The sequence below is a fragment of the Mirounga leonina genome, unplaced genomic scaffold, assembly GCF_011800145.1.
Source record: "Mirounga leonina isolate KUSES-001 unplaced genomic scaffold, KU_Mleo_1.0 Mir_125, whole genome shotgun sequence".
In the NCBI taxonomy this organism is placed as follows: Eukaryota; Metazoa; Chordata; class Mammalia; order Carnivora; family Phocidae; genus Mirounga; species Mirounga leonina.
The window spans coordinates 23,506,510-23,534,382 of record NW_023270305.1 but is presented as its reverse complement, the minus strand read 5'-3'; the positions used below and the strand labels follow the sequence as shown (position 1 = coordinate 23,534,382).

Below are 27,873 nucleotides of genomic sequence, written 5' to 3'. Positions count from 1 at the left end.
AAGTTTACTTTTATCAGAAAGGGGGGGTGAGTTGTTTTTGAAGTAAATTGTAGAGAAACTGACACGAATACCCTTGTTAGATTTTTTTGAACGTAAGTTATTAATCACATCTTCAGAAATTGCTCTTTTCATCAGCACTTTAATTTTTTTTTTTAAAGATTTATTTATTTGACACAGAAAGAGAGAGACACAGCAAGAGAGGGAACACAAGCAGGGGGAGCGGGAGAGGGAGAAGCAGGCTCCTGGCTGAGCAGGGAGCCCGATGTGGGGCTCCCAGGACCCTGGGATCATGACCTGAGCCCAAGGCAGATACTTAACGACTGAGCCACCCAGGCGCCCCAGCACTTTAATTTTAAAATAGATACTACAATATGATCTTGTGGAGTTTTTGTTTAGAGTTGAGAGGCTTTTTATTGCAGGAGAATGGCAGTGGCCTTGGGTATTGTTTCGCAAATTCTGAAGTGTAGGGTAGAAGTTCTCGGAAAGGTTGAACAATGTTGTTGATGCCAAAAGTCTTACAATTAGATATTAAGATAGAAATTTACTGCCTTTAAATTACAGCTAAACTTGTGATTGATTAGAGCTTGTGATCATGGCTCTTAATCTAATATAAGTCATGGGTAATTTATACCTTGTAAAAGTTTTAATTTTTCTTTTTTAAATTTCAAAAGCAGTAAATCTTTGTAGATACTTTGGAAAATACAAATAAAAAAGAAGAAAGTAAAAATCATATCAACTAGTGGTAAGCACTGTTAGCATTCTGGTATACGTCTTTTAGTATATACCCTTTTTTAATGCATAATTTAATTTTTTCTAAATTGGGATCTTACTGTAATTTTGTAACTTACTTTTTCTTTTTTTTTTTTTAAAGATTTTTTATTTATTTATCTGAGAGAGAGAATGGGAGACAGAGAGCATGAGAGGGGGAGGATCAGAGGGAGAAGCAGACTCCCTGCCGAGCAGGGAGCCCGATGCAGGACTAGATCCCGGGACTCCAGGATCATGACCTGAGCCGAAGGCAGTTGCTTAACCAACTGAGCCACCCAGGCGCCCCTGTAACTTACTTTTTATATTGTATTTCCCTGTGTGATTAAATAATGTCTACAACATGATTTTTAAAGTGGCATTGTAGTACTAAACTAATCCTCCTTCTAGATATGGGGTTATTTCTTGTGAATAATGCTGGCTAAACATGTTTGTAGATAAATCTTGACCTTTAGGATAAGGTCTTAAAAGTATATTTCTGGGTTGAACCACCTATACTTTTCAATATTGAAGACACATCAGCAAATCCATTCAGAAAGTTCTGATTTATTCTGTGTTCGTTTGGGTTAGGTTTGTACTTGTTTGCAAATACTTTTGTTCACAAGTGGGTGGTGTTATTTAAAAACGAATGCCAACACATAGGTAAAGGATCTTACTGTTGTATTTCTTTCATTACAGTTGATGTTTAAATTTTAATATGGTAACTGAATGTGAATTCTTTTTATTAATTGCATTTTCATATTCTTGGACCATTTCTCTGTTTTTCTTACTGCTTTGTAAAAGTCCTTTTGTTCATAAGAAATTCTTTTTCATATTTGCTTTTTAATTTTGTGGGATTTTGGGGGGAATATTGTGTTTTCGGGAAAAAAAACCATTTAAAATGGTTGCGTATGAGTGTTTTTCTTAAATTGGTAACTTTTCAACTTATTGGTGCTGGTCTCTTTTGAATTTTTAGGTATGGTGCCATAGGGTTTTGTTTTGTTTTTAACTGTTTTGAATTCTTCCTGAAAAATTTTTTATTCCTCACTCTTTAATGGCAGAGTATGGGTATCTGCTTTGGTGCCCCATAGTGTGGTAGAAGCTTCTAGCTTAGGCGCTTGGTTCGGATTGTCAACACCACCAAGTTTCCGCTTCCTTAACTAAGAAAAAAACTTACTTTGGAAGTTTAAGATTAAAAGATAATATCTTAAAAGCACTTGGCTTGTATTGAGTGTACAAAGTTATCACCCCTTCAGGGTAAAGAAGTTAGTTTTCTTTGGGAGTAAAGAGGTGGAGGAGGGCAGGCTGATACAAGACCATTTTTAGACAAAGAACTAGCTTTTTCCCCTTGATGTTATCAGTTGACATATTGAGCACCTACCTTAGGAAAGGGCTTCTCAGTTGCTTGTAATGAGTACCTGTGTAGAAAAGTGTAGAACAAATCCCTGTTCTAAACTTTCATGTAGTTGGGAGATCAAATAGACCTTATGCATATTTGTCAGTAAAGTGTATCATTTAAGTTTATAATTTCCAAGTAGGAATTACTTGTGTGCTAGTGTTACTGAGGAAGACTTCATGGAGGAGGGTGGGCTTTGTCAGGCCTTGAAGAATGGGTAGGTCTTAGGAGGCAGAGTGTAGGATATACCACTTGTTTCAAGATAAAAAGGCAGTGTTTGGTAAGGTTTTTTCAAAATAGTTTAAGCACTTGTCTCTCCTTTCTAAGAATTTGTTTAAAAAGTATTTAAAAGCAATTAGATAGAGGTAACTGAAGGATCAAATGGTGGTAGAGCATGTGTAATAAAAAGAGAATATGGGCTGTTTTTGTAGCCAAGTCAAGCAAAGAATTGATTTAAATAACTGGATGATTCCTGGAAAAACTTTCTGAATACCTGTAAATGTGACTTCTTAAAAACTATGGAGATGTGTTCCCTCACTCCTGTTTTTGAGCATCTGCATTTATCTACTGCAAGGAATCCTGATGTGTACTCTTAAAAGTTGCCAAACTAGAGAAAGGATAAAAAGAGAGTATAGTGAGAACCTCTGACTTTTTTATCCCTTTTGTTTTTCAAATTAGTCACATATATCTACTTGGAAGGATGTTTGTCTGTTTTGCACTGTTCCCTTCTTCTTCTTTTTTTTTTTTTTTTTTTAAGATTTTTATTTATTTATTCATGAGAGACAGAGAGAGAGAGAGGCAGAGGGAGAAGCAGGCTCCCAAGGAGCAGAGAGCCCGATGCGGGACTCGATCCCAGGACCCCGGGATCATGACCTGAGCCGAAGGCAGACGCTTAACCATCTGAGCCACCCAGGCGCCCCTGTTCCCTTCTTCTTACAGCTATTCTCTTAGTAGGAATTTTGCCTGTATTGAGCCAAGTTTGGGATTTGAGTGTATACCTCTCTTTGTTTGTTTTTTTTTTTTTTTTAAGTGTTGCTGTAGAGGCATCTGGGTGGCTCAGTTGGTTAGGCATCTGACTTCAGCTCATGTCATGATATCAGGGTCCTGGGATTGAGCCCCGTGTTGTCAGGCTCCACGCTCAGTGGGGAGTCTGCTTGTCCCTCTCTCCCTGCGGGGGGTGGGGGTGTGCACATGCTCTCAAATTAATAATTTTCTTTCTTTTTTTTTTTTTAAGAAATAAAGTGCTGCTATAATGAGCCATCTGAGGTAGAGAGTTGTGGCAAAATGGAATGTAGCAACTTATTTCCAGAGTCTTGGCAGATACCTGAGATTTGTCATAAAAACCTTATTCTAAATTTAAGCTTGGGTCTGTGTGTGTATTAATGACTCCTTTGCTCACTGGTTATCCCAAATTTCAGTAGCTTTTTCTATGGATTTAATATCTTTAACTCACTACTGAGTTAATTTTGGGGCCAAAAGGGAATGATTCAGTGGTTTGCCTGATTCAAGGAAACCTACTCTGGTTTTGATGGATTCCTGATCTCTGTGTTAGAAAGTCTTAGAGTAACTGCCAAAATTACTTTTGGAAATGGAAATTTAGTGCATTGTTGTTTTATAAAGGCTTATAAGAAAAGTATATGTTCCTTATAGAAATATGGAATGATTTAGTGTTTTCTGTTGCCTAGTTCAGAGAAGGATGTTGAAGAATTGGCTAGCTCTCACATGCAGTGCTTCCCATTTTTACTGTCACCTTCTGACTTTGGGCTTCTCACCTTATGCTTAGGCTCTTCTAGTTACTTAATATCTGATTTCCCTGTTTTTAGATTCTCATTATACTTCTTACTCATCACTTTTGGTTTATCTCTGTAGCACAGCTTTGATCCTGTCACTCCTCTGCCTCAAAATTTTCCTTGGCTCTCAGGATAATGCCCAGTATTCTTAGCCTAAACTTTTAAGGTTAGCCTTAATCTGATTTTCAGGGCTCAGAGATGCAGCCTTCTCCAGGATGTCTTCATTGATAACACTAGCTAAATAATCTAACATAGCGCTTTCTTTACTGTTCTCTTATACTTGTTTGTGTTGAAGCCTTGAGAGTAAGAACCATTATCATCAGCAAATTGTATTTCTCTAGTATCTAGTATAATGCCTTGCTCTCTAATTACTACTAGCTTGAAGTAGGTGGGGTGGGGGCCCTTCCTCAGTTATTCATGACACATTGTATAGGTGTACTGTATGAAACAATGAATTACACATTTATTTACATGTAAATTATATATCCATATCTTATCAAAGATGGGCAAATATAATTTTATTGTATCTCATTTTAAATGCCTGCAATTTAAAATTTGCCCTTCTAGAAAGCTTATGAAGAGAAAAAAGATTGTTTCCCACCTGTTGGGGGATGGTATAAACGCTTTGCTGACTGCATAAATAAATTTTGACAAAGAAATTTTTTGAAAGAGGGAAGAATAGCTGTATGCCAAGATTTGTTATAAAGATGAGAAATAAACCCCTCTTTATTTTTTTAAACAAATTGTGGTTTTGGTACTTTTTTCCAGCTTTCTAGAAATCTTGAGCACGTAACAATTCAGCTCTGAGTTTATTCAGCAAACATGCTCATTTGGCATAGTTGGAAGATGATGGATTTGACTAGGACCTGAGTGTGCATACAGATTTGATTACTTAGGAAATATATGTCCTTGCAAATTGCTTAATCTGAACCTCATTGTCCTCCTTTATATATAAACAGGGAAACTCATAGTTTACCCAACAAAATGATTTTGAGGATTAAAGAGATATATTATGTGGTTATTAACCCAGAATAGACCCTGTTTTTCCCTCTTCTATAGTAGAAGGTACACCTAAAATTATTTCATGCATTAAATTATTTCGAAGAGTGAGAAAGTTATGAATAATGTTTTCACCCCTTCTCCCAGATATCCACTTCTTTCAGTTCTCTGCTCAAATGTTTCCTTATTAGGGAAGCTTTGCCTGATCATTCTTTTATGAAATAGCAAGCCCCTGTTTTCATTTCCTTTAACCTGCTTTATTTTTCTTCGTAGTACTTAATACTAGCCTATGTCATATATTTGTTTTCTATTTCCTCATCTTTAGGATGTAATAAACTCCTAAGGGTAGGATTTTTTTTTTTTAATTTGTTCATTAGTGAATCTTGCAATTCTTAGAACCATGTTGTAGGTGTTCAGTGAATGTTTGCTGAAGGAATAAAGACTTATGCACTCCCACTTCTAGTCCTTTAACCTCCTTGCACAGTAATGACCTTGGTGGTTGTCAGTGGGGTGCTTGTTACAAATGTAGATTCCTGGACTCCACTTCTGATCTGCTGAATCAACTCTGGAGTTGAGGTCCAAGAGTCTGTATCCCAAACAAGCCACCCAGCTGGTTCTTAAGCTTTAGTGTACATGGGACTCACTGTTTTATGGTGTGGTTTTGGCTGATTAAATATTGTCAGTATAGGGCGCCTGGGTGGCTCAGTTGTTAAGTGTCTGCCTTCGGCTCAGGTCATGATCCCAGGGTCCTGGGATCGAGTTCCAAATTGGGCTCCCTGCTCGGCAGGAAGCCTGCTTCTCCCTCTCCCACTCCCCCTGCTTGTGTTCCTGTTCTCACTATCTCTCTCTCTGTCAAATAAATAAATAAAATCTTTAAAAAAAATTTTTTTTAAAAATATTGTCAGTATAACTCAGATCCATAATTAAATTACATACGGATTGACTGTGCTATAGCAAACATTTTTTTTTTCCCTGGTGATCTGTCAAGGAAGACTTAGGTATCTGTAGTTTTGATTATTTTGGTTACTCTATTTTTTTTTCCAGAACTCCAGTTTAATCCAGGACTTTAAGGATCTAAAAATCTCAAATATTAGATGTTTATCAGTTCACCTCTCCCAACTAAACAAAATTAAATTCGTTAAGCCCATACATAACTGTACGTGTCATTTTTTACTTATAAGAATAGATGAACTGATATCAGGGATTTAAGTGATAAACATCTTTTCAAAATATGAACTGATTTGTGTCTCCTTTCCCATGGCTATACCACTGGGGAACAGTGATTTTTGTAAGAATTACCCTGTAACATTGAAAGTTTGGTATAGAGGAAACAGCATGGACTTAATATAAAAACCCAGATAGAAATCTTGATGCATATATACTCCATTTTCTTTCTTAAAAAATTTTATTTATTTATTTATTTTTAAAAGATTTTATTTATTTATTTAATTGACAGAGAGAGAGAGAGAGAGAGAGAGAGACAGCATGAGAGGGAACACAAGCAGGGGGAGTGGGAGAGGGAGAAGCAGGCTTCCCACTGAGCAGGGAGCCCGATGTGGGGCTCGATCCCAGGACCCCGGGATCACGACCCGAGCCAAAGGCAGTCGCTTAACCAACTGAGCCACCCAGGTGCCCCTCTTTTTTTTAAAAAAATTTTGTCTGTATTTCTTCACTCTGAAATGGGAATAATTGCTAAGTTTCAGGGTCGTTGAGAGGGTTCCTGTCAGAGTGTCTATCCTAAAGTCAGAGTCATTCAATAAATAGAAGTTACTTTTTCTGTGGAAGTAAATTCTGAAGTAATTTAAAAGTCTTCATTAAAAATGATTGTAACATACTTCAAACTTATAAAAATGATAGAAAAATATTATAGATGTCCAAGTGCCCATTGCCTAGATCTAATGCATAGTATTTGCCCTAATTGTTTTGAATCATTTTTAAAGAGAAACAAAATGTCACTGTACAAGTTGAAGGGTTCTCCCAAAATCTTTTTCTTCTTTTCTTCCCTCCCTACACATACCACACACACACACATACTTATCTTGAAGTTGGCATTCATGTTTCCTGGTTTTTTGATAGTCTTATAAAATATGTATCCTTTTTTTAAGTAGGCTCCACACCCAGTGTAGAGCCACAACGTGGGGCTTGAACTCACAGCCCTGAGATCAAGACCTGAGCTGAGATCAAGAGTTGGATGCTTAACCAACTGAGCCATCCAGGCGCCCCCTTATATGTATTTTTAAAATAAATGACATACAGTATTGTGCTGTATTTAAAATTTTTTTTTTTTTAAGATTTTATTTATTTATTTGAGAGAGAATGAGAGCGAGCACATGAGAGGGGGGAGGGTCAGAGGGAGAAGCAGACTCCCTGCCGAGCAGGGAGCCCGATGCGGGACTCGATCCAGGGACTCCAGGATCATGACCTGAGCCGAAGGCAGTCGCTTAACCAACTGAGCCACCCAGGCGCCCTGTATTTAAAAAATTTTTAGTAAGTTGCCCAGAGCATGTACTTGTGATTTGATTTGTTTTTTTCATTCGACATTGGTTTTGAAGTTTATCCATGTATACACACTTATATCTTACTCATTAATTTTGGCTTTCTATTTCTTTTTATTTATTTATTTTTTAAGATTTTTTATTTATTTAACAGAGAGAGACACAGCAAGAGAGGGAACACAGACGGGGAGTGGGAGAGGGAGAAGCAGGCTTCCCGTGGAGCAGGGAGCCTGATGAGGGGCTCGATCCCAGGACCCTGGGATCATGACTTGAGCCAAAGGCAGACGTTTAATGACTGAGCCACTCAGGCGCCCCTTGGCTTTCTATTTCATGGTTTATTTATCCATGAATATTTAGATTGTTCCGTGTTTTTTTTTTTTTTTTTTGGCAGTTTCAAATAGTACTTCAGTGGACAAGGAACGTTTTTTTTCCCCCTGTGCGTAAGTGTAAGAATTCTTGTAGCATATAAATAACTTCCCTAAAAATTTTTTCAGTATTGCGTACTCTGATTCTTCAAAAACTGGGACTGCAGAACAAAAGTATATCTTCCCCACCCCCCCTCAAAAAAAGTACTTAAGAGCAGATGCAAGACCCCTGGGGTAACTTGGGTGAGATTTTCCACAAGACTTAACTTTAGAAGAAAATCGAGAAAAACCTTTGTTGCTGATTCACTCAGTAGAATTTTTCTGAATTTCCGTGTTGTTGTTTAGAGTCCCCTGAGCCATTATTCTAGCATCTCTTAACTAGCTAACAAAATTGACTTCATAAACTGTATCCTCATTTAAACTAATTTAAATTAACTTTAGTTGAAAATTTTTTCCCTCAGAGTACACTTATATTTAAGTGTATGCTTTAAGAACTGCTTAATATTTGGTGATAAGCTTTGGGAAAAATACCTTGTGTTTATACAGTTGTAATCTATTTTACATTTGTTTAATCTATTAAGTTAAATTCATAACATTTTTATGCCTCAGTGTTCTTTAAATGGGAACAGCAAAAATTCTGTGACATCAGTGCTGGTTACTATGGAAACAGTAGTTTTCAAGTGGAAAATAATATGTGAATGTTCTAAGAAAACAACTTTTGTGTATCTCTTGATTTGACAGTAATGAAGGAAGGAGATGAATTAATTAGATACTCTTTAAAAGCATTTTTTAGCAAAATGATTAGCAAAGGGGGCAAAGCTAATGTACGAAAGTACCTGATATCTGACATTGTTAATAGGTCTTCTGGAATCTTTGAAGTTTTTATTTTTGCAGTTTGCATTGTAGTTTCCGTTTTATGTGAGAGAATTTTAACCTTATGAGTTCTTAATAACACTGTTTTATAGGAGCAAATAGTTAAAAATTTTCTTGAAGTCCCTGATTCTGCTTCTCTTTTTCAAAAAAACCATATTATGGAAGTCCAAGTTTGTGTCTGTCAATATTCTTCTGGGCTGCATCTGTCTGGGGGGAGGGGGGAGGGAAGCCCAGCACTGTTAGAAAGCTCACTCAGGTGGCCGATGATGACTGCAGACCAATAGACCAATAATTTTCAACTCCATCTATATATCATGTTAACATATTAAAACGTTTTCTACACTTATATTTTTAAAGTAGGGATGTCTATGTTCACTGCCTTTTTTCACTTTTTCCAGAATCCTCAGTGGCTAGGCTGGAGTGGTTAGTTATATCAGAGTATTAGCAGTCTCTTAGGAAGAATACAGGATTATAGTTTAGCTTGAAAACTTTTTTCCTTCTGTAAAAACTTTACATCAGAAGAAACTACAAAATAAAATTAGTTTACGTACTAAACACCTGTAAAATATGGTGATCCTTGGTTCTCCATTAGGTTCTGAGACTAACAGTGTTGGAATCATTTTGGAGTTAGAAATGTGCAGTTTCAGGCTTCCCTCCAGATTTATTGAATCAGAATATGCATTTTTACAAGATCCCCAGATGATTCATATGTATTTTAAAAGTTTGAGAAGCACTGCTGTAGAGGAAAAACAGGAAATTAATAAGAACACCTAGCCCAGTTCTCCCTGCAAACAGAAGTCTAGTCCTTTGTTTTCCTTTTCTGTACAATTAGTGAATTTATCTGCCTAATCTCTAAAGCCCCAGTGAGTGATATATTAGATATAATTTTAAGTATTGAGACTAATTTTTAAGCGTATATCCTAGAACTTGAATGTCCTCATGTGTCTTGACATATGTATTATAGGAAGCATATGCATAATCTGTTGATGCTTAAACAGATAGGGAATTTATAGGAATAATAATTAAAAAAAGCCCTTGCTTCTCAATATAAAAAGCTATTTTGAGTTGAAAATAAGTATTAGTAACTTCCTAATACTTTTTATTTTCTAAGCAAATATTTTGGCATGATGAGTTAGTGGATTCACAAGAATTCATTCACAAAGGAGTACTTTGTCACCATTGGAGACACTCAAAATTGTATTTTCCAGTTCCTGAATTCAGGTCAAGGGAAAACATTTTAAATTGAATTTGAGCAGTGTCAGAATTGATGGACAGCTCTAGTTTTTCATCACATTGGAGTATAACCTTCATGGGCAGTACTCCTTGAAGTAGACGATACTAATTAGAATAATTTTGTTCTGCAAAATGACTAATAAATTGGTTGTATTGCTTTATTCTCTCATTTATTAAATGGAAGTGCTAAGGGGTGGGGGGGATGGCACCTGGGTGGCTCAGTCAGTTAAGCATCTGCCTTGGGCTCAGGTCATGTTCTCAGGGTTGCCTCTCCCTCTCCCCTGCCCCTCCCCCAACTCGGGCTCTCTCATGAATGAATAAAATCTTTAAAAAAAAAAGTGCTAAGGGGAATAGGTTGCGTTGATTTTTTTCAGAATCTGCCTTACTGAAATAACTTACATAAAATTCACTGATTTTTGAGTACAATTTGATAAGTTTTGATGAATTTGATGAGTTTTATAGCCACCACCACCACCACCACCACCACCACCACAACCATAATACAGAATATTTCCATCATCTCAAAAAGCTTCTTATATCCCTTTATAATTGTCTTGGCTTGGACTGCTATAACAAATTACCATAGACTGGATGGCTTAAACAGACGTGTATTTTTCAGTTATGGAGACTGGGAAGGTGACAGCAGATTTGGTTTCAGTCCTCTTTCTAGTTTGCAGATGGCTGTCTTGCTGTGTCCTCACGGGGCGGAGAAAGAGATCATCTCTCTGAAGTCCCTTACTAATTCTTGAGGGCTCTATCCCCATGACCTTATATTATCACCCCGCAGGCCCTACCTCCAAATACCATCACATCGGAGATTAGGGCTTCAATATACGAATTTGGGGACACATACACATTTGAGTTTGTAGCAGTAGTCAATTCTCTTCCCCTACCTTCAGCTCCTGGGAGCCAGTGATCTGCTTTCTGTTACTGTAGTTTTACTTCTTCTAAAATTTCATATACGTGGACTCGGACACTATAGCATTTTGTGTGTGGCTCCTCTCACTTAGTATATAGCTTTTTAGATTTATCTTTGTTAGTGTGTATTTCAGTAATTCATTTCATGTCCAAGTAATAGTTCATTGTATGGATTTAACACAATTTATGCATTTTCCAGTAAATGGACATTTGGATTTTTTCCAATTTATGTCCATTATGAATAAAACTGCTATGAATATTCATTTTCAAGTCTTTTGTTGTCATATATTTTTTAAGATTTATTTATTTGACAGAGCGCGAGAGCAGGAACACAAGCAGGGGGAAGTGGGAGAGGGAGAAGAAGGCTTCACGCTGAGCAGGGAGCCCGATGTGGGACTGGATCCCAGGACCCTGGGATCATGACCTGAACCGAAGGCAGACGCCCAACGACTGAGCCACCCAGGTGCCCTTGTTGTCATATGTTTTAATTTCTCTTTTAAGTACCTGGGTGTGTGATTGCAGGTTGTATGGTAAATATATGTTTAACTGGGGCTCCTGTCAGGCTCAGTCGGTAGATCATGTGACTCTAGATCTTAGGGTAGTTAGTTCAAGCCCCACGTTGGGCGGAGATTATTTAAAATATGTTTAACTTTCTATAAGGTAAATTATAATTTATCTATACCAAAAAGTTTTTCAAAGTGGTTGTATCATTTTGTACTCTTAACAAATATATGTGCAAGCCAGTTGCTCCCCACCACCTATTTTGTCAGTCTTGTAAATTTTAGCTATTAGAGTGTGTAGTGGTATCTGATTGTGGTATTAATTTTTATTTCTCTAACATCTAATGGTGTTGAGTATATTTTCATGTGCTTAATGACCATTCATATATCTTCTTTGAAGTGTTTATTAAAATCTTTTGCCCATTTTAAGATGGAATTGTTCTAGGGGGCACCTGGATGGCTCAGCCCGTTAAGTATCTGACTTTGGCTCAGGTCATGATCCTAGGGTCCTGGGATCCAGGCCCTGTGTCAGGGTGCTTTCTCAGAGTTTGCTTGTCCCTCTCCCCCCCCCACCCCCCGCTCTCTCAAACAGTCTTTTAAAAAAATGGAATTGTTCTTACCGAACAGTTGTAAGAATTTTTTATGTATTCCGAATACTGGATTTTGATTAAGGATTTTTATGTCTGCTCGCGAGGGCTATTGGTAGTTTTTTCTTACAATGTTTTCGTCTAGTTTTGGTATTAGGATAATACTGGCTTCATAAAATGAGTTGGGAAATGTTCCTTTTCTTTTTTTCTGTAAGAGTATTTGTAGAATTGGTATAATTTCTTCTTTAAATGTTTTTTTGTTTGTTTGTTTTTTTGTTTTTTCTTTTTTTTCTTTTTTTCCCTTCCTTAAGTGTTTGGTAGAATTCACCAGTGTAGCCATCTAGTCCTAAATTTGTCTTCTGTTTTAATGGATTTGATTTTAAACCTCATTTTTTTTCAGTTTTGCCTAGTAAAGAGTACCTACTTTTTAGTTAGCCAACGGATAATGAGTTTCTTAGGGTTTTTGCTTTCAGATTTTCGGAGGCAAGGATTGATGTGTTCAGATGAACTGTTTTTATGGGGAGGTAGGTTGAGGGGAATGGTAGGATAGACATAGAATTTTACAATTGCTTGACATTGTGTATTTTGAAAACTTTTTTTTTTTTAATCCTCCATGCCACTCCTTTGTCTCTCCCAATCACTAAAGGACTGTGAAAGTAGAAGGTTGAGAAAGCTGTGTTATAGAATCTTTGAGACTTTTCTTTTACTTCTAATAGCACTAACCAGTATCTCTGTCTTTTGTATTTGGAGCTGTTTCATCTCCTAATAAAACCTTTATTAGCCTCACTACTGTTTTTTTTTTTTTTAAAGATTTTATTTATTTATTTGACAGAGAGAGACACAGCAAGAGAGGGAACACAAGCAGGGGGAGTGGGAGAGGGAGAAGCAGGCTTTCCACTGAGCAGAGAGCCCGACGTGGGGCTCAATCCCAGGACTCTGGGATCATGACCTGAGCTGAAGGCAGATGCTTAATGACTGAGCCACCCAGGTGCCCCACTACTATTTTTTTTTTTTTAAAGATTTATTTACTTGAGAGAGAAAAGAGTGCTCACAAATGGGGGGAGGGGCAGAGGGAGAGAGGGAGAGAGAGAATCTCAAGCAGACTCCTCGCTGAACTTGGAGCTCTATACAGGCCTCAATCTCATGGCCCTGAGATCATGACCTGAGCCAAAGTCAAGAGTTGGATGCTTAACCAACTGAGCCACCCAGGCACCCCTAGCCTTACTACTTTTTAAAAGAAACTTTCAGGGCGCCTGGGTGGCTCAGTTGGTTAAGCAGTTGCCTTCGGCTCAGGTCATGATCCTGGAATCCCAGGATGGAGTCCCTCATCGGGCTCCTTGCTCAGCAGGGAGTCTGCTTCTCCCTCTGACCCTCCCCCCTCTCATGCTCTCTCTCTCTCTCTCTCTCTCTCTCTCTCTCATTCTCTCTCAAATAAATAAATAAATAAAATCTTAAAAAAAAAAAGAAACTTTCTATTATGGAAATTTTCAAATATGTAGGGAAGTGAAGGACATAACGGAACCTGTGTATATACATCTCCCAGATTCAATGATTATCAACGTAATGGCCATTTTATTTTATCTATTCTTCCATAGCCAGCCTCCCCATCAGATTATTATGCCTTTGTGGTGTCTGAGATGTTCATAAGATCTTTCCACTACAGCTGGGCCAGAATGCCAAAGTATCCCGATACTGTTAACATTTCTGGTGTCTGTTCCTCTTTCAATTCTTTAGTAGCAGCTTTCTGGTAAGCTTTGCATAGTGTTGTATTCCTCTGCACCTGTGAAGCTTCTGGGCTGCACCTCTGCACAGCTTCTTTTTCTCTCTGTCCTGTGTAGCAGGTTCCAACTGCTTTAGCAGCCCTAAACTCAGATCTTGTGCTTTGGTTCCCCATGCTGTGTTTAGGAAATTGTTTCTAGGCGGTGGGGAGATTAAGTGAGAGGTGGCGGGTGGTGATCATGGGGCTCACCTTTTGAGTTTCCTTCTATCAAGGATTATTCTTCTATGACTGTTGTCCATCCTTGAAAAGCGATGCCTCATATATTTTGCCTAGTTTTACAGTTTGTGGCAAAGGGCCAGCAGTTACTCTAATGACTGGAAGAGGAAGTCTCAAGTGTTATTTTGTTTTTGTTTTTTTCTGTAAGTGTACCTATGTTTTTAAAAACAAAGCAAAACAGAATCGGGGATGAGTTGTAATAGTTTGTGATCTGCCTTTTTCCCACTTATTTTATACTGATGTCTTAAATATCCCTAATATCTTAAATGTGTGGATGTGTTTTTAAGCCATGTAATATGTCCATGTGGTTAAAAGAACTATTGAGTCCCTTTCCAGCAGAGTTCCACACTCAATATTAGTTTTCACTACCATAAAAAACACTGCCTAACAAACTTGTTCATCTTTGTTAGCATCTTTATTTTCTTATAAAATTCCTATAAATAGGTTTGCTATGGTATAACCTCTTAAAGGCTTTTAAAAATATGTGCTAGAATAAACTTCTGAATACTTAGATACTGTTTTCATTTGGTTATACAGTATAAATGTTGAGGGCCAAGTACCAGACACAAAAATACTGCTTTTGTCAAACTGCTAATTTTTGTAAATACACTGAGTAGACTGAATCCAGGCTACTTTCCATACAGATTGTTTTACATTTTTAGTTGGAATGTGAATAATAACTTAAAATATACTTTCATTGCTTTTGAAAAGTGAATTACTCTTTACTTGGTTCTCTTCTACAAGTTTGGGGTTGAAATAATCTAACATTAGTAACATTTTATTGTAATGCAGATTTGTAGCATCTTTTTATTGCCTCAGCTTATAATTATGCTGGAAGCTGGCAGACAGATCTAGGTCAGTCCTGAAGTGTAAATTTTGCCATTGGAATATATGCTGAATGTATGAATTTGGCAGATTTAAGATAAAGTATGTTTAAAGAGCAATAAAAAAGACAAGTGTCTTTTTTTGTAGATTTCCTTTTTTAGAGGAATTTTAGGTTCATCACAAAATTGAGTGGAAAATACAGAGTACACATGTACCCCAGTCCCCACACATCAACAGCCTCCCTGCTCCAGACCAAAGTGGTACAGTTGTTACAATCTTCATTGACACCTCATTATTACTCAAAGCCCACGGATTACATTAGGCTTCACTTACGGGGTTGCATATTCTGTGCGTTTTGACAAATGTGTAATACCATATGTCTACCTTAAGAGAGAATAGTTTAACTGCCCTAAAAATCCTCGTGCTCCACCTGGTCATGTGTCCTTCCCCCTCAACCAGTGGCAACTACTGTTCTTTTTTTACTAAGACAAATGTCTTTTTGTAGGCCTTGTGACAAATAGGTTAAGTATACTTAGCGTTAAGGCATGGGGAAATATTTGAGGAACGGTTGATCTTATCTAGGTAGGTATCTTTCAGCTTTGACCTTGAAAGATCCATTTGGGAGTTGGAGTGGGGGAAGAACTGACTTGGAACAGTGAATCAGGAAAATTTATTGGAGGTCTGAAGTCACCTTCAGTCATTTTTTGACACTGAGAAATGGAAATAGAATTAAAATCACTATTCTCTGCAAGCATTTAACTTCAGTTTAAAATCTCAGAGTAATGCTAAATTTAAAAAGATTTCCAATCTAGGTAATCACTGTATGTTAATGTTTACAAGTAGTCTAATGAAATGTACATTATAATTATTCAGTTGCTTATATCAGTATTTGATGAATGAAGTACTTTATCTGTAGTTACTACAGATTTGGTAGAGCAATCATGATGGGGGAGTAAACTTAGTGAACCATGTCATTGTGCTCCATTATACCTTTGAAACATGTTTGCTGCACTTTAGAAGTCTGTAGACTAGAAATGGTGACTATGTAGACATCTGCTGCCTATATATCTGAGGTACCTATCTTTATCCATGCTAATCAAAGAAAACTGGCTAAGTGATAACTATAGTCAACTAATCTAGGTGAAATTTCAAGCTAATAAAAATTTCCTGCCGGGGCGCCTGGGTGGCTCAGTCGGTTGAGCGATTGCCTTCGGCTCAGGTCATGATCCCAGGGTCCTGGGATCGAGCCCCGCATCGGGCTCCCTGCTCCGCGGGAAGCCTGCTTCTCCCTCTCCCACTCCCCCTGCTTGTGTTCCCTCTCTCGCTGTGTCTCTCTCTGTCAAATAAATAAAATCTTAAAAAAAAAAAAAATTTCCTGCCAAGTGGTTTGTTTTATTTATTAATTATTATTTTTAAGATTTTATTTATTCATTTGACAGAGACACAGCGAGAGAGGGAACGCAAGCAGGGGGAGAGGGAGAAGCAGGCTTCCCGTGGAGCAGAGAGTCCGATGTGGGCTCGATCCCAGGACTCTGGGATCATGACCTGAGCTGAAGGCAGATGCTTAACGACCAAGCCACCCAAGCGCCCCTATTATTATTATTTTTTTAAAGATTTTATTGATTTGAGAGAGAGAGAGAGGGAGGGAGCACAAGCAGGGGGAGTGGCAGGCAGAGGGAGAAGCAGACTGCCAGCTGAGCAGGAAGCCCGCCTGGGATCATGACCTGAGCCAAAGGCAGACACTTAACCAACTGAGCCACCCCGGCGCCCCCTGTCTGTTTTATTTTTCAGAAACTAATGCTTTCTTTACAGTAGGAACAAGACTATTTGTTGATTTTAACAAAATCAGCAATCCAGATTTGGTCATTGTGATATTTTAGCATACTTTATTCATTTTGGATTCTTTTTAATTAGTGTATTACTTGGTAGAACCTCATACTTTAAAAAAAAAAAAAATATATATATATACTACTCTTGAGTTGCTGGAAGTATTTTCCCAAACTAATTATGTGATTGTCAGATTTGCTCATAAAATACATAGCGGCAGGTATAAAACTCCTGAGTAAAATGTGTAAATTTTATCCAATCAAGAAATATTTATTAAGCACCTGCTAGGTGCCAAGCACTGTTCTGGGTGCTGGGAGACAAGAGTGGTCAAAAGGGTGATTGGGGTCCTTATTTTATTTTATTTTAAAGATTTTATTTGTCAGAGAGAGACAGGGAGCACACAAGTAGGGGGAGTGGCAGGCAGAGGGAGAAGCAAGGCTCCCTGCAGAGCGGGGAGCCTGATGTGGGACTCAATTCCAGGACCCTGAGATCATGACCTGGGTGGAAGGCAGCGGGATCCTTATTTTTGTGGTACATATATTCTATGGAGGGAGAGATACAAGGTAGACATGTAAACAATAAAGCATTATTTTAGATACTGAAAAAGACTGTGGGGAAAAAAACCTGTTTTGTTCAAGTGATGTGGGGGGTCTGTAATTTAGACTGAGTGGTCAAGGAAGGCCACACTTAAGAGAGAATATTTCAGCTGAGATCTAGATGATGGAGAATTAAGCCACCTGAATTTCTAGGGACAGAGCATTCCAGACAGGGGAAAACAGGACAAAGATTCTAAGGTAGGAAACAGGTTTGGCCTGCTCAAGGAAACCGCTAGAGGACTAGACTGTAGGAGCCAGAACACACAGGACTGTGGAGGTCATGGTAAAGAACTTAGAGTTTGTTTTGTTTTTTCTCTCTGTTTGCTAATTGAGGGTTTTATTTTATTTTATTTTTTTTAAAGATTTTATTTATTTATTTGACAGAGAGAGAGAGAGTGAGAGCAGGAACACAAGCAGGGGGAGTGGGAGAGGGAGAAGCAGGCTTCCTGCCGAGCAGGGAGCCCGATGTGGAACTCGATCCCAGGACCCTGGGATCATGACCTGAGCCGGAGGCAGATGCTTAACGACTGAGCCACCCAGGCGCCCCTAATTGAGGGTTTTAAACAGAGAATTGATAGTCTAGAGGGGGAGACATATAATAAATAAGTACTTACATAAATATTCAAATGATGGGTGGATTCAGATTGGGGGAGTGTAGGAGGACTAAACTTGGTTAGGAGCCTCAGCAAAGATATTCCTGAGGAAATGATGTTTAAACTGAGACCTAAGGAATAAGCATGAATTGATTAGGGCAATGACGTGGAAAAGAATATTCCAGACAAAGGAATATCATGAATGAAATACGAGTCTAGAAAGAGCTTTAATAACATAAGGATCTGAAAAAAGGCTAGCTTGTCTGTTTGTAGTTTACCGAGGCGAGAGTAGTACCAAATGAGGCAGGAGAGATTTGGCAATGAGTACAGGATTTTATAAGACATGTGTAGGATTTTAGTTGTTAATCCTCCATAACAGTGATTTTTAAGGAGAGTATAATTTAATCACACTGATATTTACCTATATTATTTAGTTGCTACTTTGTGGAATTTAGATTGGATTAGAGGAGGGGGCAAAAAGGGAGACCAGTTAGGTACCACTCTATATTTGTGTACCATTGAAACTGGAAGTGGTAATATCCTCTTTAATTAAATATTGATTGCTTTTACTTTCAAAGATTCTCCTTTGAAATTGCTTGCTCTTTATATTTTCATTGTTTGCAGCACATTTTGAAATAGTGTTGCTGTTTTTGCTGTGTACAGTTAAAGGTGCCTTGTGATGTGGAAGTAAAGGCTCCTAGCTTTTGCAAATCAAATAAGCTAGATATTTCTTTATGTAAGGAGAAAAAAAGTCCATTAATGTAGATAGATAATCTTTAAGAATAGTGGTTAGTTGGATAAGGTATTCTTGTAGTGTTGGCTAACAATGGGCCACTCCTCAGTAGACTGTCTCCTGGGAGAGAAGGGACACGATGGATATGGTATGTCTCCATAGATTGGGAAGGGGCATTTAGTAGACAGGTTCAAGGGGAGAGTCTTTTAAAAATGTTGATGTGGGAAAGGATAATAAATAAGGTCCCCAGGAGTAAGTTGTTACTACATGGAATCAGGCAGTTGATAGGGAATAAAGCCAGACAAGGGATATAGACTCTGAAACTAGCTTTTAGGTGTTTTTGTTTGTTTTGTTTTTAAAAGAACAGAAGCCTACACTTTAGAAATTTGTCTCTGCTGTTTCATGTTTTATAGTTATTCATTACTATTGAGTAAAGTTCTTGGGCAAAGGTTACCTTCATTTAGTGTGTTGGGTAAACAAAGGAAGAGTTTATATAGCTGTTTTGGGGGAGTTATGTGATTTTTGAAGTGGTGGCTGTGGTCTTTGAAAAAGAGCCCGGAGGCCAGTGTAACTATAGGATATAACTCTGCACCTTACTGACTCTTCTTGTGTTTTCCACTAAAATATTAATCCTGTTCTTTGCTTTAATAAGGGAAGTGTACTATTAGGTTACTTTTACTAAATTAGGGGCTCGTTAGCTTTACCGTAAGTGCCAGTTTTAGAAACTTCTTAGGACCTTAGCTTAGCCATTTAAGTTTCACAGTGAACAATGTTTACAATTCCTGTTTTAACGTTTGTAACTTAGAGTAATTTCCAGGTGATGCCCACAGGGAAAAATTGGATTCTGAGTTATTGGGCAAAATTGACCCCCCCAACCCCCTTTTGCACAGATCCAGTTTCTGTGTGCATATAGTAGCAGAAGTTGTTTATAGAATAAGGCAGTGCTCAAGAAACAGCTACTGTTCACATGTAGCTGTTAAGACTTAATAGTAGAGGCTGTACTCGTATTGCGGCTTATCTGTATATATAGTGGGAAATCTTAGCAATATTCTTGGTCCAATTACAGTGGGAGTGAGAAATCCAATATGTGCTTGAACATCACTTTTTGTAACTATTTTCAGATGATCTGGAATAAGGGGGAAGTCACTTGAAGTTTTGTTTTATTTGTGATCCTTTCGGAGAAGTTTGTAATGCAGGAATTCAAGTAACCTCTTTCTCTTGGTTTAATTCTAGGTGAGAATTATGAAGATGATGACCTAGTAAACTCTGATGAGGTTATGAAGAAACCATGTCCAGTACAGATTGTTCTTGCTCATGAAGATGACCATAACTTTGAGCTCGATGAAGAAGCTTTGGAGCAGATATTGCTACAGGAGCACATACGAGATCTTAACATAGTAGTGGTATCCGTGGCAGGAGCTTTTCGTAAAGGGAAATCATTTCTGCTGGACTTCATGCTTAGATATATGTATAACAAGGTGAATAGTGTCTTTTAAATTGAACCCAGTTAAAAACAACCAACCAACCAACCTTGTTTAAAAATAATAGACAAAAAATAGTGAGAGCTGTGTCTTTAATTTTACAAAAATCCAGTTCTTGCTAAGACTTCTCAGTTAAGACATTAATCTAAGTTTGTTTGAGTTCTTGATTCTTCCTCCTCTCCATAATTGCTTTTTGCATAGTACATAATGATGCATATGACTGAGCATCTATGTTTGAGGCATTGTAGCTCTAACTCGCAATGTCTTAAGTATACTCTAAAGTCTCTGATGTACTGTTCATTTCTCCCGTTATTTCTTCACACCTCCCCCTTCTTGATCAAGCCTCTCCAACAATGCATGAAGTAGGCTGATAGAGACTTTTGTAAAAGTGCACCTATGGTCTTCAAATAAGTCAGCTTCAGTCTCTATTGCATTTTGAAATAAAGTCCAGTTCCTTAGAGTGGCTTCCAAGGCCTTCACTTGATGTCTGAGCTTCATATCTTGCTTCTCTGTGTCAGGTGTACTATAGTTTTTGCAGTTCCTCAAGTGTTTCATGTTATTTCTCATATGTTGCTGTATCCTTGGCTAATCTTTGCATAGCAGGCCTTCCCTGATTTTTTTTTTTTTTTTTTAAGTAGGCTCTATGCCCAATATTAGGGCTTGAACTCACAACCCTGAGATCAAGAGTCACATGCTCTATGACTGAGCCAGCCAGGTGCCCTGAGGCCTTCTCTGATTTTTAAGACTATGTTATATCCAACTCTCATGGCACAAATAATTTGTTTCATTGATACTGCTTTAGTTATTGTTCCTGGCCAGTTTAATCTCTGCCAGGAGTGGGTCTTATCTTAATTACCATATCTCTCTCACTGAACACATTAATTGGCCCATAATAAGCACTTACTTTCTGTTTTGACCAATGAATCTCCCTTTCTCCACAGATTTTCACTTTTTAATGGTGCCAAACAATTGTTATTTCCCTCTTCCTCCCTGATTTTGGCTTTCTCCCCTGAAAAAAAGCAAAAAATAATTTCACTTGAATCAGAATGTTTTTCTAACAGTTGAAAGTTGCGTTGAGGGAGTGAGAATTTGATAGGGACGAAGAAGGAGGAATTGGAAATTTGGAGTGGAGCACTTAGGAGGAAGAACTTTCTTTACAGGGGGCGTTTGACATTCAGAAACTACATGAAGATGCTAGAAATAACACTTTGACAGAATTATGTAATTGCCTAACCACATGTCAGGGTGCTCACCTTTATGAGTTCTGTATCAGTCTGTAACTGGGTGTGCATCTGCCTTAAGGTAAGTAACAAGGTAAACATTCCTAGTTGATTTTCCGTGAAGCTTTTCAGGAAATTCTTTTCATAGGGATCTCCTCAGGCATGGTCAGGTATGCCTCAGTATCAAGAATGTAGTTCATATTAAACAACACTATTTTGCATGTTTAGCAAATTGAGAAAGATACAGTATTTCATCCATTTAGACTTGATTATTTGTCACTTTTACATCTGAAATAGAGAAATGAATAGTGACATATTCTTTTTAAAAAAGAATGTACATTTAAATATGATAATTGAGGTTCTAACCCTAAGGTAAAGTTAGCTTATGTATATTGTATATATGTGTGTCTGAGCTGTTCAGTGCATGTGGGTCACAGACAGAATGTTCAAAGGGAAAGGAAGTGTAGATCACTTGCCTAGCAATAACAGATAAATTTCACCTCAGGTGCCATTTCTGAATCCATCTCTGATCAGTTAGTAGTGGTTGTTCAGAGGGGGAGTAGCAGCCCACGCGTGTGTCATGTATTTGCAGTCTCTGAACTAATACAATTTCCTTTTTCCTGGGGGAGACACTGAAGCCACCGGAAGGTTATGAGGGCCTGAGTGAGGTTATATACCTAGTTAATGGCCTCTAAGCTGAAATATCATTACTAATACAGAATTTCTGGTATAAGTAATCTTACTCTGTTAATTAAAAAATGACATTAAACGTCTGATTTTTGAGATAGCATGCCTCTGCTTACACTGATTTAGTGGTGGGTCATGCTTTTCCTAGGACAATGAAAGTAAACAAGAAGAAGTCACAATGGGGTAGTTTTGAATTTATTTCATTAACCATATCTGTCTGCAAATGTGGAATGCTAGCTGAAGAAGGTAGGAGATGAGTAGTGGCTTATACTGACTTTGTATGTCCTCTTTATTGACCTGAGTCAATTTATGTAAGGGTGCAGTTCACTAAAGGAGCTAAATATAAATATTTTACTTCATGATTTAGAAATAGATGACTGTTTTCATTTTGAGTAGTTAGTAAAGTAATAATACAAGGTTAAATGTGAGCTTGTTTCTGTTGGACAAAAATGAAAACTTCAGTATTTAAAACTAAGAATATTCTGAGGTATTTACCAAACATTTCCGAATTATAGGGGAAATTCTGATTTTTAGGTCTCATATTCTTGTGAAGTAAATAGCTTCTTACACAGGTGTTGTTTTGTTTTTTTTGAGCGGCCACTTGTATTTTGAAAATAGGTTTTCAAAATATAGGAGGAAAGAAGTTAGTTTTCTTTTGTAAACTTAAGAGGTGAACTAAACATTTTTCTAGAATAAAATTCCCTCGTGTGTTGGAATTGATCATTTACTATAGTTTATATGAGAAGGGTCACTAAAATTGCTAATTCTTGAATTCATTATGTAGGAAACATTTTGAACTTACAAGCATATCACTTATGACATTCACTGAATGCCATATATGAGGAATACCACAGAAATTCAAGTATTGTTGGTGAACTTAATAATTTGTAAGTAGAATATTTATTACTTGTAAAAGTCATTCTCAAAAAGCTATAAATGAAATAATCATAAAAATTTATGTGAGAACTGTTAGGTCTGTTATGTCAGTATTTAAAAAAAAAATCATTATTTCATTTGTAAAAGTAGGGAGTTATACAAGGAGATAAAAATCTGTAATGAGAGACAGAGTAGGTAAAATGGTGGGAGAGAGGATGACTTTTCCCTGCAGAATATATGTGTATACTCTTAAGTATTTTATACTTTTCCCTTTCTAATGCTGATTTCGTTGTTGAGGGTATAGTTCAGATAAATATATTTTTTCTTTTTTTGACTTTTTTTTCCCTGAGGTATAATTTATATACAGGAAAGTACCCAAATCTTAAGTGTATAGCTTGCTGAAATTTTACATGTATACACACACACACACACACACCCATATTACCACTACCCAGATGAAGATATAGAACCTCACCCCCCACCATGTTATATCCCTTCCAGTTAATATATACCCCCCAGTTAATATCCACCCCCAGTTAATATCTACCCCAAAGGTAACTGCTATACTGAACTCTTGTACCACAGACTGGTTTTCCAATTTCTGAACTTCACATGAATGAAAACATGCCATGAGAGTTTGTGTTTGGTTTATTTTTTTAAAGTTATCTATGAAATGTGCCCATGTTTTTGCATGTAGTGATCATTATTTTTGTTACTTTGGTATCTGCTACATGATTATACCATATTTTATTTATTCATTAACTGTCAGGAGATATTTGCTTTGATCTTACAAGTTTTAGTAAGCTGATTTTTGTGAATCCCATGCTTCCAAAGTAGATTACTCCTATGATAATAGGAATTATTACAAAAATGCTGTTCAAAAATTATCATGTAAAAGTAATTTCAGTTTCAGGAATCGGTTTAGGAAGGTCAAAACTTAATTTAGAATTAAATTATGTAAAACTTAATACTTGGGACATATTGAACACTAAGCAATGGTGAGAGCTGTTACTTAACTCTTCTAGATAGAATCTTAATTCTGTATGGAGTTGGTTGCAGTTTTATATCATTCCCTATTTTTTAAAAAACTTCATTATGAAGAATTTTTAACACATGTAAAAGTGGATAACAGTATAATGCATCCTCATGTATTTACAGTTATCAACTCAATCTCATTTCATCTATACCCCAACTTATTCCATACCTTATGTGTTGTTTTGAAGTATATCCAGATACATGATTTCATTTGTCAATATTTCAGTATATATCTCTTTAAAGATAAAGGGTCTTTGGACATTACAGTAATATCATACATAAATAATTCCTTAAGTAATATAAGGGATCAACTTTCCAGTTGACTCAGATATTTACATTTTTAAATTTTTAACTGTTTTTTTTTTTTTTTTTAAGATTTTTATTTATTTATTTGACAGAGAGAGACACAGCGAGAGAGGGAACACAAGCAGGGGGAGTGGGAGAGGGAGAAGCAGGCTCCCTGCAGAGCAGGGAGCCCGATGCGGGACTCGATCCCAGGACCCTGGGATCATGACCTGAGCTGAAGGCAGTCGCTTAACCAACTGAGCCACCCAGGCGCCCAATTTTTAACTGTTTGAGTCAAGATCGAACCAAATGAGTTCCACATTGTGATTGGTGGCCTTTAAAGTGTTTAAACTCTTTTTAGGCTTCCCTCCATCTCTTTTTCTTGGCCATTTATTTGTTGAAGAAACTGGTTGTTGGTCTTAACAGAGTTTCCTCAGTCCGGATCTGCTGATTTTTATTCCATTTGTATAGTTTTACATGTTCCTTTGTCCTATGAATGTTAGTTAAAGCTAAGGACTTGATCAGACTCACGTTTGACTTTTTGGCAAAAGCATCTCATAGATGATGTATTCTTCCATGAGGAAGTATAGATTATCTTTTAAGATAACAGTTTTTGAATCTTTACTGAATTCTAGGTATGCTGATTACTGAGTACTATCTCACTCAGTATTCACATTAACCCTATGCAGTCTTATTAGTATTTCAGCTTGATAGTTGAGGAAATGAGGCTCAAAGGACATGACAAGGGTGAGATCCAGACCAGGGAATTTGATTCCAAAGTCTTTATTCTTAAAACCACTATATAAAATGATGTTTGGTCCTTTTCCATACGTACAGTGAACTATTCTTTTGTAAACGGTCTCTTTTCCATGTTTACTTCAGTAGTTGAGGTAGACAGACAGGAGTGCATGCCTGCTAACTTTTTTGCTGCCCACTGGTATCTATGCTTAATGAGTAAAGAGTTTTGACTCCATTTATAACATAATTGCTAAAGGCATTTTAAGGGAAACTATATGTAGTTTTTATTTTTATTTTTATTTTTTTTAAAGATTTTATTTATTTGAGAGAGAGAATGAGAGACAGAGAGCACGAGAGGGAAGAGGGTCAGAGGGAGAAGCAGACCCCCCGCTGAGCAGGGAGCCCGATGCGGGACTCGATCCTGGGACTCCAGGATCATGACCTGAGCCAAAGGTAGTCGCTTAACCAACTGAGCCACCCAGGCGCCCTATTTTTTACTTTTTAAAGAGTTGCTCCCCGAATGGCTTCCAGAGATCAGGAGTAAGAATTATCTCTGAGGATCATCTGTGCCGCTACCTACAATTTGCCAAAAGCATAAATATCTCTGCATTGGCCATGAGGGATGTTGAACTTGATTTCACCTTTTTTTCCTAAGGCTGACAATATCTGAGATGTGAGACTTGGGGGAAATGTGTGAATGCATGAAGAAAAATTTGTTTTTTTCATGTTCTTTTCTAAGAAATGTATTTAGAGGAAGAATGGTATTTTTTTAAAAGTTTCTTCCTAGGGTCATTTTATTACTTCCTTTTTTGTGGTACAACTTACGTACAATGAAGTGCATAAACCTTAGTCTAGCCGGTGAATTTTTATGTGCCTATACTTCTGTAACCATTGCCATTCAGATCAAGAAAGAGAACACCTCCATATTGTAGAAGGCTCTCTCATTTCCCCTGCCAGGTATTACTATCTTTTTTTTTTTTTTTGACAGAGAAAGAGAGAGAGACCACGAACGGGGGAGGGGCCGAGGGAGAGGGAGAAGCAGGCCTCCCGCCGAGCGGGGAGCCCCATGCGGGCTCGATCCCAGGACCCTGGGATCATGACCTGAGCCGAAGGCAGACGCTCAACCGACTGAGCCACCCAGGTGCCCCTGGGTATTACTGTCTTTAACATTGAGAGTCCATCATCATCTTGACTTAAATCACAGTAGATTAGTTTTGTCTACTCTTGAACTTTACGTAAATGTAATCATAAAGTATGCATTCTTGTGTCTAGTTTTGTTCGCTCAACATTGAGTCTAAGATTTCTTCATGTTATTAATGCATCAGTAATTGTTTGTTATTGCTGAGTGGTATTTCATTGGATGAAGATATCACAATTTTCTTATTCCTTCTTTTGATAGACATGGGTTATTTGTAATTTTTGTCTATTATGAATAAAGCTACCATGAACATTCTTTTACAAGTCTTGGCAACATAAGTACTTATTTCTGTTGGGTATATTCCCAGGAGCAGAATTGCTAGGTCCGTAATGCCCATTCAACTGTAGTAGGGACTGCCAAAATTTTTTCCAAAGTGGCTTTACCAATTTGTACTTCCATGAGCAATGTAAGAGACTTAAATTCTTTACACATCTGATGAACAGTATTGTCAGTCTTTTTAATTTTAGCTGTTCTGATAGGTAGGCATTTTGTAAGTTCTAAGCCATCATCTTACTCTATACAGGTTCGTGCTTATAAAACTGTTGCCACATTTAATGTAGAAATTTAGCTTATTCATTTAATTATTACTTTAACTGAATTAGCTTTTGTGTATTTCACTTACTACAAGTGAAGCACTGTGTGTAACTTATGTAATAAGCTGCTGAAATTTTAAATTTCATATTGTTACTATTTTTGCATATGCAAGAAGCCAGCAAAAGTTGATCAGAATTCCAAAAAGGAAAACAAAAATTGGTGGGCTTATTTTTATCCCTGAATATAAGCTAAGGGGTTGGGTATAGAGGTTATGTGAACTCTGAACTACCTTTTTTCCATTAGCACATTGACTTTTTTTCCTCCTAGATTTTGATTGCTGTGTTGAAACTAATCTTCTGTTCTCTGATATGCAGTTTTAAAATTAGTGTGAGTAATTTTAGTTAGAAAAACTTCACCAAATGTTGCCAAAGCTAGAGGAATCAGAAGCAGATGAGATGGAGGAGTCTACAATATATTGTTCCAAGTCCTTACAGCAGTGTTTTGGGAGAGACTTTCTCGGTTGTATTCCTGAATCTATTCCCTGAAAAATGTGCTGTCATTTGTAGTCTTTGAAAACACTTCTCTAGCTTTAAGCCCCGAATGTATGTACTGCCTGTTATGTATTATCATCAAAATTATGGTACCTACATCATCATATATTTGGACTTGAGAGAACATAAATTATTTGTTCCAACAGATCTTTTTCCATTCTGAAGTCTGTGTTCCTTTTACGTTAAAATTTACTATTTCTAAAGTACTTGATTTCATTTAGGTTATTTATTGAAGGATATCTTAAGTAATAGACTGTTAATGTAAATACTGATGACTCAAACACAGCTTTAAGACATTTAGGGGGTTAAACAGTCTTGTATAATTTAAGTTCCTTTTATATTAATAGTAACTGTTTTTGAAGAATACTTTTTAAAAGTAATTAACTCCCTGCCTCTTTCCCTCATACTGCCAGACAATTTTGCTGTTTTAACTTACAAGCTTTAGTTGAGCAATGTTTTGTTCTCACTGTTTGAAACATTTTCTTACACATATTTTTAAATAACTAATAGGTTGCATTTCCTATAGATACTTGGTGATGTTCACCATAATCCTTTCATCAAAAAGCAAGTTGAGGGGCGCCTGGGTGGCTCAGTTGGTCAAACGTCTGACTCTTGATGTCAGCTGGGGTCATGGTCTCAGAGGCCTGGGATTGAGCCCAGTGTTGTGCTCCCTGCTCAGTGGGGCATCTGCTTGAGTCTCTCTTTCTCTGCCCCTCCTTGCTCGTGTACACACACACACACACTCTCTCTCTCTCAAATCAATCAATCAATCTTTTTTTTTCTTTTTTAAAGCAAGTT

At 37.3% G+C, this 27,873-nt stretch overlaps 1 protein-coding gene across 4 annotated transcripts in view; it reads left to right on the top strand.

Moving 5' to 3' along the window:
- Positions 1-27,873, top strand: part of ATL2 (atlastin GTPase 2) — a 61,864-nt gene that overhangs the window by 6,290 nt on the left and 27,701 nt on the right. For all 4 annotated transcript variants that reach the window (XM_035000941.1, XM_035000943.1, XM_035000942.1 and 1 more), the window contains exon 2: positions 19,704-19,948. In XM_035000941.1, coding sequence (XP_034856832.1) covers positions 19,704-19,948 — 245 coding nt within the window. The remainder of the gene's footprint in view (positions 1-19,703; positions 19,949-27,873) is intronic.